Consider the following 19,759-nt stretch of genomic DNA (forward strand, 5'->3'; position numbering starts at 1 on the left):
CTAGGTGAATCGAGGCCGAGTGCCGCGGAGGCGGTGGGTGGTACGCGCGGTGTCGTACGCGCGGAGCGTATGAAAAAACGTAGCCAGGGCGCGAGGCGAGCGCGCGCGCGCGCGCGCGCGGGGGTGCGAGCACGACGACGGTCATTACTCTCGGATCGGAGAAGCCGTCTGGCGTCGTCTAGCGGGCCGCTCGAGGCATTAACAAAGTAGGGCTCTGGCGTAAAAAAGGGTGGGAAGATAAAACAGGTGAAACGCTAAAAAATGGGTCAGCCCGCCTCGCTCCGTCTGCCCTGCCAGCCCGCCAGCCGGCTTACTCTCGCAGAAGCCTCGAACCATACGTCCGCTCGTACTTGACGCGCGCGACCCGCTGCGCGCCTGTGTGCTCGCTTACCAGAGGATTGCGTACTATCGGAGGACGAGAGGGGGTTGGTGTTGCGAATGTGTGTGTGTGTGTGTTCGTGGGTGGCTGGGTGGTTTGGAGTGCTCGAGAGAGCGGCGAGGGGGAGGGGAATCAGACCACCACCGTGGTGGAGGGTGAACGGGAGGGAAGAAGACGGAGAGTCAGCGGAGAAGAGAAAAGCCGGCGAGCGGGGGAGGACGAAAGAGAGAAAGAAACAGAGCGGAGACAGGGGCGCGGGGCTGGGAAGGGAAGGGGTGAGTTTGGAGTTGAGTTGTCGGCGAATGAGGGCACTGAGGCTGGCGGCAGAGGGTGAGGCCAGACAGAGGCTATTGATCCGCCAGGATCCACCTACCAACCCACGTTAGTGGGATAGGCTCGGTCTGAATCGTCGACCCACACGCACACACCTGCCGCGGCCACGCATTTACGCGTGCACGGTCGACGCCACGAAGGGACGCTGCTTTCGTAAAAAACTGTCCCGCGCGCGATGATTTTTACGCAAGCGGACTTTCCTCCTCCCGCCAGGCCGGCGCGAAAAATCATTTCTCTCCCGTCACCCGCGCGCGCTCCCACCGGGAGGCTTCCGATCGCGGAAACGCGCGCTGGATGGAAATGAATTTTTGCGGCGGAAACTGATCGGTTCTAGGCAGGGCTTGAAACCGTTATTATAAAGATTTCGGTTCTTGAAAGAGTTATGAAGAACCTTTATTCGGAATAACCGTTATAAAGAACCTAAATATCAGACTATATAAGTATAAGTTACGGTTCCTATATAGCTCTATAACTTTTATTTTTTAGGTTCTATAATTTTTATTTTTCAGGTTCTATATAAGTTACAAAGCGGTTATAGAACCGATTCTTATATATAGATAATATATATTTGCTTACTTATTTATAATAATTTTTAAACAATTTGGTTACACAGAGTAATCTATAGTTGTAATATGTTGTGATTTCATTTACTGTAAAATTCTGTACAATCGTTACAAGAATCGGTTCTACAACCGCTTTGTAACTTATATAGAACTTAAAAAATAAAAGTTATAGAGCTATATAGGAACCTTAACTTATACTTATATAGTCTGATATTTAGATTCTTTATAACGGTTATTCCGAATAAACGTTCTTCATAACTCTTTCAGTCAGAACCTTTATATAACAGTTTGAAACAGTTATTTTCGAAACCTATTCAAGCCCTGGTTCTAGGAGCAGCGCAGGACGTCGCGTCCCGAACCCCTTAGCCCCGTGTTTTTCGAGGCGAGTCAAAGGGGATGTTTCCCTTTTGTTTGGTCGCACACGTGGGGATGCGTGAATGGAGAAAATTGAGATGGCTTTTCGATCTTATGGGCCTTTATTTGGCTGGATGAAGAAGCTAAGGGATGTATGTAGCTATTCATCGGAGGACAATTTAGCGCAATTTTCCTTGCAGCGTAGGGGATGCTTCTTTGAAATATTAATTGCTTCGTGTACTTTGCCGCCGCAGTATGTTTCATTTAATTTGATATATCAGAATGGAACTTCGAGCAACATTTCTTAGCCCCATCGATGCCATAGTTGCTTGGAGATTTCGTCATTCGAGGGGTTAACGTTGAAGCTCGCGAACAAAGGCGCAGATGGATACGTAAGAAATATAAGTGCACGTCGAAATGTTTTGACGTTTGCGGCTTTTACGACCTCGTCGCGGGTAAAATCGAGCGCGGGTGGAGTGTCCGTGCGGCTAGGAGCAACTGATATGCAAATCGAGCCCCGCTACCCCTTTTTTAGCCGGCCCAGCGGCCGTCGCCTGACTACGTGTAGATGCAATCTGCCTTTATGACGCGAATAAATTTATTTTCCCGTATCGGGGCTACGCGCGGGTGCACGCCTGCGTGTATATGGATTAAAAAGGGAATGCGCTGGATTACGTAACCTTTGCTTGAAGAATGGGTCAAGGGCAGCGCGTCATATAAACGGTCGTCCTTCCTCGGGATGGCTGCAATTAATGGTGCACTGATTACCATCGGTGTTTTGCACCGAGGGGGTAGTTTTAATCTCACGGTATGTCGCACGGCTTGTAAATAATGTCCATGGCACTGTCTGACACAAGGCAATTCCCTCGTTTTTTCTTCCAAAGGTCAAGGTAATTATGTATTCCCTGGATGCTGGCACAATTTTCCAAGCACACGTGTTACACTTGTTTTCAGTTATACTCAATTATTACAGAAGCATTAGAGAGTTAGTGAATTCCACGGCAAACAGGAAATTCGATTTCAATTTGTGTAATCAGATATATTCAAATTTCTTCGACCCTGTGAACTAGGGTGTGTCAATTTTACGGGTAGATTTAAAATTTTTGAAAATTTTAAAATGACTAGTGACAAAGTAATGCTGTTTTTAATTCTGAATCTGAAATTATCTTCAGGCATTGATTTGTGTGAGGTTTAGCTACTTCAAATCGCAGTTGAAAAAAGTGAAAATTAAATAAGATTTAACTACAAACTACATATTCATATACTGCTTAAAGTGAGTCTTGCTTACATAAAAATATGTGCAAATTAGTATTTATTACATTCACATGAAAATATATAGGAATGTGTATTTATTACAAAATGAAAATATATAAAACTTTAGGAACAGATCTAGCTATATGTCATCTATGTAGTAAATTTAATGCTATTTTACAAAGTCCACCAAAGAAGCGATATCTTGTTTGATTCTGTTGCGGTTCATAAACTCAATTATTAAATTTTTTTTAATAATTTTAGTAATTTTCGTATTTTTCTATAATTTCAAATGAAATTCCAACTAGGTAAATAATGCATTACACAAAATTTAAAGGTAGTGGTTAATTTTATGCCTGAAATTGTACCGTTTTTCCACTAGTCATTTTTAAAATTGAAACATTTAAAAAATTGACACACCCTACTGTGAACTCAACAAATTCAGTATCCTCGTCATTCTTACACGTGGTACTTCCACTTTAAATCCTATCATCTTTGCAACCCTCTACAGCCACAGAAAATGACAAGTAAAATCTGAAGTCCCTATACATATCCCGAAACATTTTTTCCTCCCCCAAATTAGTTGCTTGCGACCGGAAGCGGTCCTCTTAGCAGAGGCTCGCGGCCCTCGAGGCGTTATCCAAGGGGTAGGGAAAAGAGAACGGAATTATTTAGCCGTAATTCTTCTCGCAAGGCGTCGTAAATAGTTTGTCCAGCGTTATAATCTTTCCAAGTTCCGAAGTCGTCGTTGTCGGCAGGATCGTTGCCGTGTTTCTCCCTCGGGGGCGCGGAGAGGCCGAGGCACTTAAGGCGTTCAAATGAAATTTGCATGACGAACGCGGCGTAGTTTTACTCGGTGTGGCTCAACGAAAAAATAACAGCCGCTGGCCGTTTAGCCGTGCGCACACACACACACATATATTTTCCTCTTCCGCGGCTGGTAACGAGCACCCTGCGGGATACGGGCCCGCTGCCTTGCGGTGGTATATCGCCTAAAGAGCGGGTGTTTTGCATAAATAACTGTCCCGGGACCCGATTCAATTTTCTCTAGGCGTTCCTCGCGGGTCGGGTGGTCCTTAAAACGGCTGTCTAGCAGACACAGAAACTTTCGTTTTCGCGGGAAACCGTCTAGGAACAACCTGTTCCTGCTCGGCCGCTTGTCTGCTTCTTTTCCCTCGCGAAGCCTCCATTGCGGATTGGGAGATAAATCTAGAGCCATTGAAAAAGATGGAGTGTATGTCGGAGAATTTCAGAGTTTTGTTAATAGTACTTCACATTATTGGGACAAGGCAATTTTGGAATACATCTGTGGAATCTTCTGTGACTACTTAGATAGATTTTGGTCTGAGATCTTTAATCGCTTTGTTAAGAGAACTCGATTCATCATTTATCAGGAGAAATGTTTAGGGGGATGTATAAAAATAACTTCAAATGAATATTCACTCTTTTCGTCAAAGGCAAGTTTCTTCTGCACCCTTCAGTGAATTTTTCTTATTTTTTTACTAAGTTTAATTTCCTTATTTTTCTACTGAATTTAATTTCTTTATTTTTCTACTGAATTTACTTTCTCTATTTTTCTACTGAATCTAATTTCCTTATTTTTCTACTAAATTTAATTTCCTTATTTTTCTACTGAATTTAATTTCTTTATTTTTCTACTGAATTTACTTTCTCTATGTTTCTACTGAATTTAATTTCCTTATTTTTCTACTAAATTTAATTTCCTTATTTTTCTACTGAATTTAATTTCTTTATTTTTCTACTGAATTTACTTTCTCTATGTTTCTACTGAATCTAATTTCCTTATTTTTCTACTAAATTTAATATCCTTATTTTTCTAATTTTAATTTCTTTATTTTTCTACTTTTAATTTCCTTATTTTCCTACTGAATTTAATTTCCTTATTCTTCTACTAAATTTAATTTCTTTATGTTTCTACTAAATTTAATTTCTTTATTTTCCTACTAAATTTAATTTCTCTATTTATCTGCTGAATATAATTTCCCTATTATTCTACTAAATTTAGTTCCCTTATTTTTCTACTGAATGTATCCTACCATAGTACAAAAGGACAAGGACTCGGTACACGTTTCTCAACATAAACCTGTGCAAAGTCTTCTACAAACTGCCCCCAGAAAGGGATTATGTATATAGTAGAATAAATGTTTTGATTGACCTTTTGTAAGCTTGCCATAAAGTGAAATTTAAGGTAGGACCTCTACACGATTTCGTAATTGACTCCAAGACATCGATTTTTCAATAAGTCCCCCAAGATCCAAGCAGGAGTTACAATCCCCATTCCTCGCGATTATTCTCGAAATATATTTGACGCCTGTCCCCCCGAGTCCTGCGTTTCGGTTGGGACTTGCGTAACGTGTAATTCCGTCGATGGCTCATAGGCAGGTTTATTGCGTCGATCAGGATTCACGCGTAATATATGTGTCTGATCGACGGGCAGGGTCGAAAAAAGACAGAGGAGGAGGGGTACCATGGATTTCATTAATATTCATTAGCGGTTTCAATTTCGACTCGCTCGTTTATCACTGGTGTGACCGCCCGTATACGGATACACGTCGATGCGCATTATTTTCGACAATTTTACGCGCAGGTAGCACTGATTCACCCCAGTTTAAACCTGGCCACGTTCCTCGCGATTCTAAACAAACCGGACCCGAACTAAATCGCAGCTATTTGCCAGTACCCTCCAGCACGGCCACCAGCCTCCCCCATCGACATATCCAATTTTATTTCCACCAGAAACAATAAAAAAACGCTTAAAAAAAAGAACACCCTCCACCCTGCCGTTGAAGGACAAAGTTTCAAAGTAACCGAAGGAAAATTAAATTGCAAAAGGTTGTCGACGCGTTGCCAAACACGATGGCAGCTATCAGGTAACCGTTCCGGAGGGTCGAAGGCGAATAAAGCAAAATTTAATTTTCGAAATCACCGCATCGAAAACATTTTTCACACGGCACAGTAGGAAGCGTGCGCTCTCTCTTGGACTAGCGCGGGAAAACGGATATAAATGTCACGAACGTTTTCCAATTATATCCGACGTTTTATTCTCAACGGTCGAGGAATCGATAAACATTAACTGCTAGTGGTCGTGGCCAGCTCCAAGTGAGCTTCACGTAACCGATGCTGAGGGTGGGGGTGGTCGTCGAGTCAGATAAACATTATATTGACGGACACGATTAAAATCCTTGACACGATCGATCGATCTGGAGGGGGGTAGCAAATTATGCGCTAAATGGGCAACGCTACACTGGTTGTACTAATTTGCCTATTAAATTGTGCACGGTTGTAGTGCGCGCCGCGGCTGTGTTTTACTACGGCCCTTTGACGATATTATACCAGCGCGCCTAGTGTAAATTTCGCGAGGAGCCGCGGTAATACGTTTACAGGGGCCATGTGTGTACGCCGTTAGTGTACGATCGCCAATTTATAATACCTGTAAATGTGGACGGAAATAATGGTATCGCGTAGCTCATTAACGGGCACGCGCCTAACGCGATTATACTAATGCGCGACGGCACTGTAAATACGGGTGTCCGTTACAACGGCACGTGCAGGTGATTCTTCGTGGAAGGAACGAGTAAAAGCTACAATGTCGAGGTAAATGCGCGAGGAAGTCGTGTGGGGGGTGATCTTGGACCTTAAATGCTTAAATGGGCACTTTGAGTGGCGCAAGATTTTGAAAAATAGCACCTCTTTGAAGGCAGGCCCTTTTTTAGTGATTGCTATCACTGAAAACGATTTATTTAACTCTAGAATTTATTTAACTCTAGATTTTATTTAACTCTAGAATTTATTTAACTCTAGAATGTATTTTACTCTAGATTTTATATTTAACTCTAGAATTTATTTAACTCTAGATTTTATATTTAAATCTAGAATTTATTTAACTCTAGAATGTATTTTACTCTAGAATTTGTTTAACTCTGGAATTTCTATAATTTCTATCATTTCTATCATTTCTATACTTTCTATACTTTTTTATAATTTCTATACTTTTTTATAATTTCTATACTTTTTTATAATTTCTATAATTTCTATAACTTTTATAATTTCCAGAAAATATGAAGGTGAGACACAATAAAATTGCAAATCCGTCGGCGTGAAAACACGTCGACGCCAGGCAGATTGTTAAACTAAATTGATGCAATATATATTTTTCTTATGGAACTTTTCGACTTTGGAATTGAATCCTGTAATTAAGTTTCCTCTGGCTTCGTTTACGGAGAATGTAATGTTGCAGATTCAACCAAATTTTGTGACTATAATTGATTTTCTCAGAGGAAGCAATTATTCTGTGTCTTTTACTCGCTTCTTCGCGAGGAATCCTCTTCTTCGCGGTTGTAGCGTCTTTCCAGCGGTCACAGTGTATGACATGGAGAAAATGGTGATGGAAAACCGAGCACGTTAGGAAATACGCAGCGTACCCGTTGGTTCCTTCCTTTTTCTGAATTTAATTTTCCGCCTGCGCGGTTCCTTCGAGCGCGGCACGTCATAGTTGTAAAACATTTTATTGAACTGCTTGGGTTAAGGCGTTCAGGGGGGATGGAAATATTCGAAGCCTCGAATAATACTGTCTTCCCCCTGCGGGTGAACAGTAATTTATAGGAGCGGCGTAAAAAGTCGCGATGAATCCCAATAAGTCTGGGGTCTATCGTTCCTTCGATCGACTAGGGACCAGCTATTGTTTAATTAATTCGAACGCGTTACGCCTCTGGAATAGTGAACAATTGAATATCCATCAAATTTTGTCTATTTCGAAATTTACGCCTCAGCGTTTGGTATCAAAGTACTATTTTTTTTAAAATTGCATTTCATTCAAGCTCTTAAGTTTGTAATGAGTAAGAGATAGAATAAGGAGATAGAGTTGAGGCATGTCGCGTTTCACCCATCAACTGTTTCTGAGGTCTCCCAAACCTGACATCACTAAAAAACCTCGCAGCAAGTAATTACTGTAGTCTTTTTCCCAGAAATGTAAACTCGACTGTAAAAACTTACGTATGTATATTCCATACAATCAAACTGTTAAGTAACTCACCAAATTCCGTTACATTTCTACTGTATCAGTTATCTGTTAAAACCGCGAACCTATGTAACTCTTCATCGAATCTCGGTGAAAATTCATCGACACTAATATCCCGTCCTCCTCAACCCTTCCCTAGAGCGACGCTCGCCTCCTCCATTACCGGCGACAGCTCGCATAAATCCTTTATTCATAAATCACCCGGCTTTTGATACTTTCCGCGTCGTCATCCGTGCAACATATATTTCCCGGTGCGCCCGTGAAACAGTCCTCCTTCGCAGCGACAACCCTTCAGCGTGTCGAAGGGCCGAAGAAGCTCGAAGAGGCCTTTCCACCCCCTTTCTCGAGGAGGCGATGCGGAGAGATAAATAAATTGCTGAAACCCTTTCCTCCCTTCCTCTATCCCTCGCGAGTAGCAGAGACGAGGAGCCGAATTGTCCGAAGGTACAAAGGAAATGAGATCCACGGACATAACCTTATAAATTTATTTATGCAACAGAACTCGGCCCATTCGGATTACAAGAGCGCGAAATTTAATTGGATCGTTTACAGGCTCCTCGGGGCCGCGGTATCGGAATAAGCGCGACCACCCCTTGGCTAACCCTATCCCGTCCCTCCGCCCCCATTCCTTTGGCATCTCTTTCTCCCTTGTCGCTCGTCATCGAGAAACAAAAGGGATTCCATCGACTTTCCTCCGTGCCGGTTCCTCTCTGTCTCTTAAACTCGCTACCCAGGAGGACACTCGTGCACCCTTTCCCTCGCGCCGAAGCAGGGAGGACGGACTGGTGCCGCGATCGCAGCGATTTCACCGTTTCGCGTGCCCGACGATAAAACAATCGGAATCGAGTGTACACTCGGCATTCGGCAGGAGTGAGAGGGTCCCCGGCGACGTTTCCCCTCCGTTTCCACCCTCCAGCCCTGCTCGTGCCTTTGACGGCGAGGATCTGCTCTCCTCGGTTCACAGTGTGTCGCGCAAGGACGAATTAATTGTTCCTCCGTCGAGTGCTAGTCGCAATTAACTCGTTCCCGTACTCCTTGCGTCGATTTTTCAACGAGCCGATGAATGGATCGTTGAACGGTGCACTTTGGACCTTTGATTCGCGGTGATTCTCCGTATCGAAGTCTCTTCTGATTTCCGCGAAGAAATATATGGGGGTTCTTACCTGTCCACAGCGGTGGAAGATATTATATTTGAATAATTTATAGGATAGGGTAACTCGGGGTAATATGCCACCGCAGGTAATATGCCACTCCTCAATAATTTTTTAAATAATGCACAGATGCTGTTACCATACCCCGAGTTACCCTATATAATATATTAAGGTAATTAGAGGGAAGATGCCAAATCGTGTATCAGAAGAATTGTTATTTTTATAGGTAAACATACAGTTTTTGTTAATTTAGTAGTGTTCGTTCCATAGCATATGCTTTAGTTAACAATTCAAGTTTGTCGATTTGATAGAAATATATATATTAAATTTTTTTATAAAAATAAGAAACCTTACGCATCTCCCCACCAATTACCTTATATCTCTAATAACTCGAAGAAAGAAATCGTTAATTTGAGCGTACCGGTCGTAGTAGAATAAAAGAAGTTAATTCTGAGAATTACGTAACGTGAATTTCACCTCGAATATCAAGTATCGAGTACATAGTAACTCCCAGTAAACTGAAATCCCAAAAGCCCGGCTCTCAGGAGCGCTCGGGTTAACCGGAGCGTTCGGTGGGAGGAGCCGCAATTAAATTGCTCGTCATCTTGCCGTAGAGCAACCCTAGACGCCCCTCGAAGAGATATAAAAATTTCATTTACGCGGCTTTTCAGGGACCATGAGCGTACACCTTTTATTCGCGGAACAAGCCGTTTCAGGGGCTCGCCTCGGCTCTCGGCGCACCGCGAAATTGTACGCCCACTTCCGCCTCCGTTCCCCCCTTAAAGTGACAAATATTCGTGCACGTATATACCTCTGTAGCCAGATTTTCCGCGCTCATCTTTGGAAACGTTATCGCTGACAAAGTGTCTCGAAACGAGGACAAAGAGGGGTGGAGGGTGGGGCCTCGCTTGAATCGTCGTCCCTGAAAAACATTCCGCGACCCTCTTCGCCCCGCGTCGCTCCCACTCGACCGTCCTTCAGCATGGTTTATCTCATCGAAGCACCACGCGGAATATTATTTCTGATATAATTCTCAGTCGTCGGCTTTCTGCCTGTCCGTGCAACCGCTCTCAACCCCTTTTTCGTCATTACAATTCCCTCCCCGCTCGCCCCTGTTCACTCTGCTCCGCTCCTCGCTCGTCCCTCCGCGCCACGGCCTCCCCTCGGCGACCGCAGCGTCGAGGCGGCCTCCGCCGTATCCCCGTTTCATTAATTTTATCTGCACGTTTTACGAGCGGCATCCGCAGCCCGAAACAAATTAATTGCGCCACGCCACTCGAATTAATTGGCGAGCTCGCGGGCCCTCGCGCCGCGCCGCTCGGGGCTTTTCCCGCGCACGGCGAAAAGTCCGCGATTTCTAACCCCGCTCATAGAAAAACGGTCTCGAGCGGCGCGAGCCCAGCTCCCACCCGATGAGCCAGACTCGTTCCACCGATAGAAAGGTTTGGAAAAGAAAAGATTCTCTAAAAAAAGGCTTCTGCGGTGACCGCTGCTGCTCGAAATTCGATCATCTAAAATAAAAAATTCAAAAGAATTTACTTATTATATTATATTATCTAGTATTTGAACGAAGGATTTTTCAAAATATTGGTTTCGGAAAAAATGGCTGATGTTTAAAGTAAAAGTTTAAAATTGTTATCATAAATCGTGTCTGATTTTCGTCAATTAAAAGAAAACTAAGCATCGGATAAAAAAATCCTTCGTTCAAATACTAGATAATATAATATAATAAGTAAATTCTTTTGAATTTTTATTTTAGATGATCGACTGTTGAGCAGCAGTGGTCACTGCAGAAGCTTTTTTTTAGAGAACCTTCGAGTGATGGACAATAACTTAGTAATTAATAAATATTTTTAAATAAAAAAATTACGATGCACGGTACTAGATGCAATCCTTAAAAGGAAAAAAGTTTTTTTGAGAAATGTGTTATAGCTTCTAATTAAAAAATTTCCAAAGACCACCCTTTTTTCGGCCTCCTGACTGAGCATGACCCCTTAAATTTCTCTTAAACTTTCGTTAAATCGCACGCACCATGAACTACCCCGTCCACCTTTCTCCGTCTCTCTGTCCAGCGAGGAGGGGTGCCGCGATTCGGATTCAATCGACGAAGTGGGTCTCGCGGAGCGAAGCCGCGAGGGTAGGTTAATTTCCATCGTTATCAGGCGCGTGCTCGCGCACGACGGAGCTTGGGGAGAGGGCGGGGGCGGCTGAGGAGGCCTTAAAAACGTTCTTGTAATGGCGACATTGCGGCTCGGCCTCGAGTGCCCACTGCCGGGGCAATAACTGGCTATGACCCCGGTTTACATCTGGATTTACATGTAAACGCGCGTGAATCGCGGAAACTGCCACCCAACAGCCACCGCCAACCACCGTCCAACCCCCTCCCTCCCATCTGACCAAGTAAATTGGTAACTAAGTGGCAGGGTAATATCGGTAACAGTTCGCCGCGGGAGGCTGTTGCTGTTTGCGCTGCCGCTATTGCATGCACGAGCGGAAGTTGCAGGAAAGAGCTGGGGTGGGGACGTGGCTAACGATCAGCGCAACTCTTCTTCGTCGGTTCGCTCGTTCCGACTTCCGGCTAGACCAGCGGCAAGCATTGTAATGCGGTTCACGTGCGCGCGGTTTATCGGGAGCACGCGGATCTGCGAGAATTATCTCAGAATTCTGTTTTTAATGTCAGCGCGCCATTGCCATTCGCCACCACTCTTCTACCTGTATTCGGGCTGCGCGAGATTATCTACGCAGCACTGTGGAGAGGGGGATTTAATTTGTCTTATCGTGGGGGGCGCGCGAGAGACAGTTCGCAATTTGTTTTCATTACGCGTTCCGCGGTCTTCCATTGACCCGCGGAACTCTTTGTATCTTTCTGGCGTGTTCGCCTTTTGTAGCTTTCTTTGCTCGTCCTTTGCTTGTTATGGCGGAAGCGAGTAATCTCTTGATGCTGGGTAGTCGGTGGAAAGTGGCCGCGGTATTAGAACTGTATCCTTCCATTCGTGAACACGGGATTCGTGTGATTATGGAATCAAAGAAATCGAACATGTATTATGATTGCGCAATGGTTTTACTTTAAACATCGGGCATTTTTTTCCAAATCAATATTTAGAAAAATTCTTCGATCAATTACTAGATAATATAATATAATAAGTAAATTCTTTTGAATTTTTTATTTTAGATGATCGACTTTGGAGAAGTAGTGGTCACCGCTGATGCCTCTTTTTTTTTTAGAGAATCTTCCAGTGATGGACAATAACTTAGTTATTGATAAATATTTTTAAATAAAAAAATTACGATGCACGGTATTATATGCAATCCTTAAAAGGAAAAAAGATTTTTTGAGAAATGTGTTATAGCTTTTGAGTAAAAAATTTCCAAAGACCACCCTTTTTTAGGCCTCCTAACTGAGCATGACCCCTTAAGTAGCATTTATAAGATGCATTGATTGTGGTATCTTGATGGCGTATTTGTCAAGTATTATTTCGTGATTAACGGCCCTTTAAACTTTCTTACATTTACGCGCAGTTGTTTTCAAGATATTCTGTTTTTATTAAAAACCGTGGAAATCTCCAGGCGACGAGATACTTTCCGTCAGGACGAGTTTAATATTAGCTCGAAGGGTTAATATTCTTTCTTCCAAGAAATTAACATCGACGAGTCAAAGAGAATCCTTAACACGAGATACAATAACAATACAAGCTTATAGGCTACTCTGAACTAAGTTATCGAATATAAAAGGATACGAATCGTCCCCCAAAGATGGAAAATAATTAAAGCTATCAAGTTCCATAGCTCCCCCTGTCCACCTACAATCTCTAGATTCTATGACATCAGTTGAAGGGTAAGGAGAAAATCAGTGAATGTCACAAAATAGCTTTATCGAGAAAATTAAGTGTTTTGTTCCAGTGCAAAGTGGACAGGGTAAATCCGGGAGATGCGGTCGGGCCGGAGAGTTGGTCGAGTCGCTATATTCAGACTCTAGATCTGTGTATATGCAAAAGTGCGTTAAGATTTAGAACAATTAATTCTCTAGGCCCGACCGCGTCTCCCGGATTTACCCTATTACCTGTTTTTAACCAGTGTACCAAATCTTTAACGTTATCTTACATTTGAACATTACAACCAGTGATTCGACAGTTCTGTGCTCCTAGTCGCTACCAACAAAATATGCTATAAATCGGAAAACCACGAAAAAAGGGACAATCGTTTTTCCACCCACCCTTCGATCCGACGTTTCCACAAATAAAAATATCTCCCAGTTCACTGACGCACTTAAGACTTTACTCCTGCCAAGTATTTTCTGGAAATATTGCAAGAACCCTGCGTTAACGAACCTCTACCCCTAGCCACCAGCTGAACATCTCAGGAAGCATCACAGATGCTTTTTCTAGGCGCCTGCAACCGTTGCTGCACCAGTTATCGTGCATAATTAACGTAGGGAGAGAAGGCGGGGGACAGCGGGGGGTCCGTTAACGAAGCAGAGAGCGATAGTTACGACATTCACGTGTCCCGCCTACAAACTGAACCGGCGCAAGAATATTGAAAGAAGCTGGCGGAGGGAGCGAGAGAGCGCCGGTTGAAATTAAGTGTTTTCCCCACCCTCGGCTGCGACTAAATGTTTCACATGGCAGTTGCGCCGTGCCGCCGCGGCGAGGCAACAATGGGCCGCAATAAAGTGTTAAGAAAACTTAGCCGGCTGACGGGAGACGGCAGCGAGACTACTGCGGTGGTCGGGCGCGCACCTCGAGCATACGAATATCCGCATCAGCCCTGCGTATATACACGCCGGTGTCCTCTCGTTTCCCTTTCCCTGCCTCTTGCATCCCTCTTCGGCCCGCTATCTCTATTTACACGGTACGTGTGTGGCCTGTGATGCGAGGGCCGTTCCTTTGCGCCCGTTCCCCCGTGCTGCACCGTCTTCCGCTCTCGCCTCCTTTTCTTGCTTTTCTTCGCCGTCACACTGTCCTCTCCCTCGTCCTGTCTCTATCCATCCCTTGTACTCAGAATCCACCCTCCCTCCGTGCTCGTCCCTGCCCCCTTGCCGACCATGAACGCGCCGCTACCACGACAGGATATCGCCAAGTAAGTTCCCGCTCGTTCGAGCAGGGTCTCAATCCAATAACCATTTAAGAGCCTTACACTCGTACCTTACACGTCGAGGAAGCCGCTTTTACACCCCACATCGATCCTGCCCTCCCTTCCTCTCTCCATCTCCCTCCGGCCGTCCTCGCTCCCCCTGTCCCTCTTTATTGCCTTTTTGCATCCCCCTGGACACGTCAGTGGATGGTAATGGGGTTAGCCAGGTCATGTAAATGTGCTTAAGCGTCTACGAACGGAGATAGAGAGGCCGGCTTGCGTAGGATTAAAAAGCATTTGTTTCCCGTATCGGTTACACGCGGTGCCGCGATTAGCGTCGTCGCACGGGGGCCGCCGCGGTGACAGCCACGGCGGCGTCTTTATCGCGCCGCCATTTCGTACCCGCCAACCAGACCGCGCGCTGTCTTTTACGATATTCACCCGACCGGGGATGCTGGTGAACTTTTAAGCGGTTCATTACGGCCTGTATCGTTCCTTTCGATCTTCCACCCCCCTGCGCCTCGCGGGCCTGCTCGCGATATTGGTTTTCTTCGCGAGGACGTAAGGTGGAAGTTAAGAGCCGACGATGGACGGTTCGTTAATGTCACGCCGCTGGAACAGCTGCGATGTAAGTGTAATCCTTCGTCTTTACGCCGTTTGGAAGTTACGAAATTATGTCGCCGAAGTTAACGTCGCCCGAGGGTAGTTTGTCACTAACGCTCCTGTGGCGGATGAAGAAGTAGGGGTGGCTATTGTTATTCTAAAATTTGCTTTTCAGAAGGCGTAAGAATGTTATTAATATTCATGGCAGCCTCGCAGACCCGTCGGGGGAGCTTGGACCCCCAAGACTATTTTCTTTCCCTTCCTCGTACCGTTTAAACGCGTCAACGCAGGACAATGGGTTAAGTAGTGCATGTAAACATACTTAGGGGTGTCTGACTGAGGGAAAAAGAAAACAATACGGCGGTGAAAATTAAAAAGCATCGGAGACGACGGGGTGTCGCGAGCAATGCCCGGCATGTTAATGTACTTTCTTCTCCTTCCTCTTCGGCTTCCCGTGGCGACGGAGGAGGACCTCCGTGGCTGGAGCATTTGTCATTCGTACAATTTAAATAGCCGCTAACGTCGAATATTGCCTTTTAAATACTTTTGCAATTTTTTATTTTCGTTCCCCCCCGTTTCGTTTCTACTGAACGTAATTATATATGCATCTGGAAGTTAGAGGGTACACCACCTTGTAGGCCTAAAAGAATCGGTAAATTTAAAACTTGTTTTCATAGGTAATTTTTCAGTGAAATATCGGGATCTTTTTAGGAGGTGTTAGGCAACATTTGAACTTTATTTACAAAAATTATTTATTACTCAAAGTTTTAAAATGGCGGAGTTGTACAACATTGTGTGCCCTCAGCTGGCCTCCAGCACCAAAAGCGATCGGAACATACAAAATAAAAAATTCCTATTTCAACTTCAAGAAAAATAGATTTTCTTCAATGTAGCGTACGATTTTTATCATATTGCAGGAGAGAGTCGTGCAGTACCGACCGCTCTAAGTTTTTTTGTTATATCTTGGGGTAGAGTCGATAAAAATCATAAATTCAAAAACGTGTTTGTAGTATAGATGGAAGTTAATAAGAGGGAAATTATTTTTGTGAAATTTAATAATAAGAATTGATAATTCGCAAATGTAAAAAAGTTGTAATTTCTAGGAAACGAAAAATTGTCGTCCAGCACCGATCAACTATTAAATTAAATGATTACCAATGTTAATAAAAAAGGCATTTAATTGGTACAATACAAGATTTTTTCAAATTTTATTGGTACAAACATCGCAAGTGTAATAATTAATATTCTCCTGATCTGTGCATCAATCTTCACATTCGGTACACTGCACTCAAATTTTTGTCAAATGATTCCTTGCAAACAGAAATCGGCAAAATTTATATTTAAATAAAATTTCGAATAACGAATAAAAAAGTTTACTTTATTCATCGAATAAATTCTCGTCGAATTAAAAAGTTAACTTTGTCCATCGAATAAATTTTCATCGCATAAAAAAATTAACTTTATTCTTCGAATAATCTGAAGTTAAAGTAACTTTCATTTGATCCTTTTTTATTTAGTTAATTCCCAACTCTGCTTGCAAATAACACACTGGATAACTTCTTCATTAATTTGTTGAAGTTTTATAAGTCTCCCAAGTTGTCCTTTTCCAAAAAAAAAAATTCTTTTCAAAGCCGCAATTTCCTTTTGTTTACAATTATTCACAGAAAAATTACTTGAGCACACAAAATTACAAGGTGTGCACCCCCTTAACGCAATGCGGCAAGACATAGCTGAACCCCTTCAACCCCCTAGTTTCTCTCAACTTCAGTTACAAACTCTGCCGTTTACAGCTGATTCAAGTAAATGGTGGCATTTTCTTCCACACTACTCTTCCCCTGTTCCCGGCATCCCCCGTCCTCGCTCACGATGCTCGGAATTCGCCCGTACGGGGGGTGCTTAAAGCGCGGCAGAACGAGGAACAACGACGCGTCGGAGGGCGTTAAGAGACATTTATTTCAATATCAACGACGCGTCCCGATCGCCCCCGATTTACCGATACGAGTTTAATTTCCGCGCTGGCCCGTGATTTGTAGCGATACATCGAACGTGAAGTCACGCGCGTCTCCGCGGTTATTTATTATCGCTTTCCTTCTTCTCCCCCTTTTTTTTTTTAATTTTCCACAGGATACTCGACGATATTGCGCGTAACTCACGCGCCGAGGAAATGGTGGACATTTGTAACCGTATCGTAACCGAAGTATGGATGCCCCGCGACCGGGCGGCCAGAAATCACGAGAATCACATTCTTCTCGAAGGACGTGTATTTCCAAAATCGAGGATGCTGCGGCTTGGAGACATTCTCTAGGCCATCTGGTTCAAAAGATGCTCGATAACGATTAAAATCGAATCGTGACGTCCACGCGGAACGAGAGCTATCGGAGTCGTAAAAGTTTCCGAGGGAGCCGCGTGATGGAAGAATTAGCAAATTTCGTATCTCCCATTCTTCGGTCGCGTGACGCGAAATCAGCGGGATAACCTTCGGGCCGGGGCTACACGAGCGTGAACCTCGGTGATCCCGCGTGTCTTGGTTAAACAATTACTAGGTCGATACTCGCGGGTCGAGCGAGCCATCGGCCTGCCCGCGATTAATTACCCCCCATTGAGAGCCAGAGGTAATTGGATCGCAATGGACTCTTATCTTGACGCCGCTTAATCGCGCGACCAATGACCGCTTTTTATCTTTCGAAAACGCTCCGATGGTCCATTTCGAGGATGTTTACAGAGGCGGATTGCCCGCGAGATAGCGGTTAAATATAAATCGCCCTGGCAAAAATAGCGCGTGGATTTCGATAATGCCCGCACCGATATCGCGTATTTTTGGGCCAGTAATCGAAAACAAATACCGAAATATCCTCGATATTCGCCTCAGTTTATTCGCCGCGGGAACGTTCTCTTTTTTTTTTTGCATCGATAACTTTACAGCAAACAACTGGACAAATAGCCTTCAGACAATTCTCATTTACTGGATTGCTAAAAATACAAATCCGTCGTTTCGTGAAATAGAATATAATAACAGTAATTGTTCCTCCGCTTTCTGTTTCAGATCGAGGATGACCCGTCGCAGAAGGAGAAGGTGAGTCCGAGAACAATTTCTATTTCTAGTATCTCCAATCGAAGTGCAGGAACGGTTAAACTTCAGGTAAACGCCAAAAGATATTTTTTATAATTTTCCAAAACTGTGAATTCTCTTCAAACTGAATTAAAACAGTAGAAACTCTATAGGGCAAACCAACCAGTGAATGACCGAATTGTTGAATCTATGGACCTTTGAGATTAATACTCGAATATATTTATGTATAACAACAAAACGACGGTTGACATTGCATTTAAATTTATTTTTCTTGAAATTTCTATAAAAATAATTACTTATTCTTATCGTAATTTAAAAAAGAAACAATTATAAAATGCAAAACGTGTAGAAGCCCAATAAATGACCGCATACTATTAATAAGAATTGTACTTATTAATGTTTGCTTAATACGCGTAACTAAAAATATAGGATATTAAACGTGCAACTACACTCAATTTATAAACACATAATAATGTTTGAATTTATAATTGACATTTCTTTGCCTAATGGTCATTCACTGGTATGCGGTCAATTACTGGTTGGTTTACCCTGTGCGCAATACCTAACACGATTCAAACCAAGTTTCATCAGAAATTCTGGAGGAGGCACGCGGAAGTGGGTGAATATGTATTTGTAAACATTTCGATGCTTTGATCGTGAGTGGAATGTGATCTAGTTCCATCTAAATACAAATATTCGAGGGACCCAAAGAATTGTTCTCCCCTCTAATCCGATCCCCAAGTGTACGAAGCTGGGCGAATTTTCTTTGCCCGAGAATAATCGAAAAAAAGGCTTATTATACAGATCGTGGGTTTCCGTGCCCTCGACCATGGTCCCCATTTCTCGCTCTCTTTTCGGATTCCTCTGTCGGGTCTGGCAATGTCTTCTGATTTCGCCGGCAAATCCTGCATCCAATCTCAGCGAAGGGACCGACAGCCTGTCCCTCTCGCCTGCAAGAACGATTGGGGATTTCTGGCAGAATTCAAACAAATCTTGTCCATCACTAACCACGAAACGAATTTCTGGACCTTGTCGGGAGATCAGGGCGCGATCGTTCAGGGCTGAACCCGGGGAGTAGTCGGTGAGACTTTACTTCCACAGAGTGGATAGCGCGTTGCCTGTGATACGATTCCTTCTTGTTGGCTAGATTCACTTTTTCTTTGGTCGTGGGGAAAATTCGCTTACTTCCTTGGCCCGCGTTCCCCGTGGATCTTCCTAGCCGAGATAAGAATGTTTCTCGAGGAAGGAATCGGCGATTGTGGTACACCTGAATCCAGAGATCGGATGATAGAAGTGCGACGCGCGAGGGAATAAAAGATAATAATATTCCGTCGCAAAGAAATCGGTAATAGCGATGTTTCGAGAGGAACTCTGTAATAACTGTATTTTTTCAAAAAGGAAATGGTAATAATAATATTCCTTCCCAATGATTTCGATAACAGTAATATTCCCTCGCGAAGAAATGAAAGACTCTTTGACGCCCTGTTGCAACAGAAACTCGCTAAAATGTAGTAAGACTTCTTAAATGACTGCAGAAATGTTGCTCGAAAGTATTCCCACTGCTTATCATAAAAGACTTACACGCAGTGAATTACATCGTTCTTATCTACAAACATTCCACTTCGCGTCTCCGACATTCCAGCGCATGTGCGTTCTCCGCTCGTAACTTCGGCCTCTCGATAACATTCTCATTGGCACAAATTCAGCGGAAATTGTTGGAAAAAACTGATACGTGGAGCTGGTAATTCTTTCACTTCGACGAAGACGTGTTTATTGAAGTTTCTGGTTCTGTGCAATTATTTGACCCACTTTACAACACTCTAACTTCTCTAACTTCTTCTAATCTCGATACGAAGAAATATTCAACCCGAAGATGTCATCTAAAAGTAGGTACAAGAAGATCGAACATCATCAATTCTACTTTCAAACAATTTAAGGGGTTACACC

The 19,759-nt window shown here is 43.5% G+C and overlaps 1 protein-coding gene across 1 annotated transcript in view; it reads left to right on the forward strand.

Annotated features, from left to right (window-relative positions):
• Positions 1-19,759, forward strand: part of Pdk1 (Phosphoinositide-dependent kinase 1) — a 645,970-nt gene that overhangs the window by 76,618 nt on the left and 549,593 nt on the right. Inside the window, exon 2 of the mRNA XM_076816063.1 lies at positions 17,786-17,815. Within this exon, the coding sequence (XP_076672178.1) occupies positions 17,786-17,815 (30 nt within the window). The remainder of the gene's footprint in view (positions 1-17,785; positions 17,816-19,759) is intronic.

Source organism: Andrena cerasifolii, chromosome 1 (assembly GCF_050908995.1).
Source record: "Andrena cerasifolii isolate SP2316 chromosome 1, iyAndCera1_principal, whole genome shotgun sequence".
Classification (NCBI taxonomy): domain Eukaryota; kingdom Metazoa; phylum Arthropoda; class Insecta; order Hymenoptera; family Andrenidae; genus Andrena; species Andrena cerasifolii.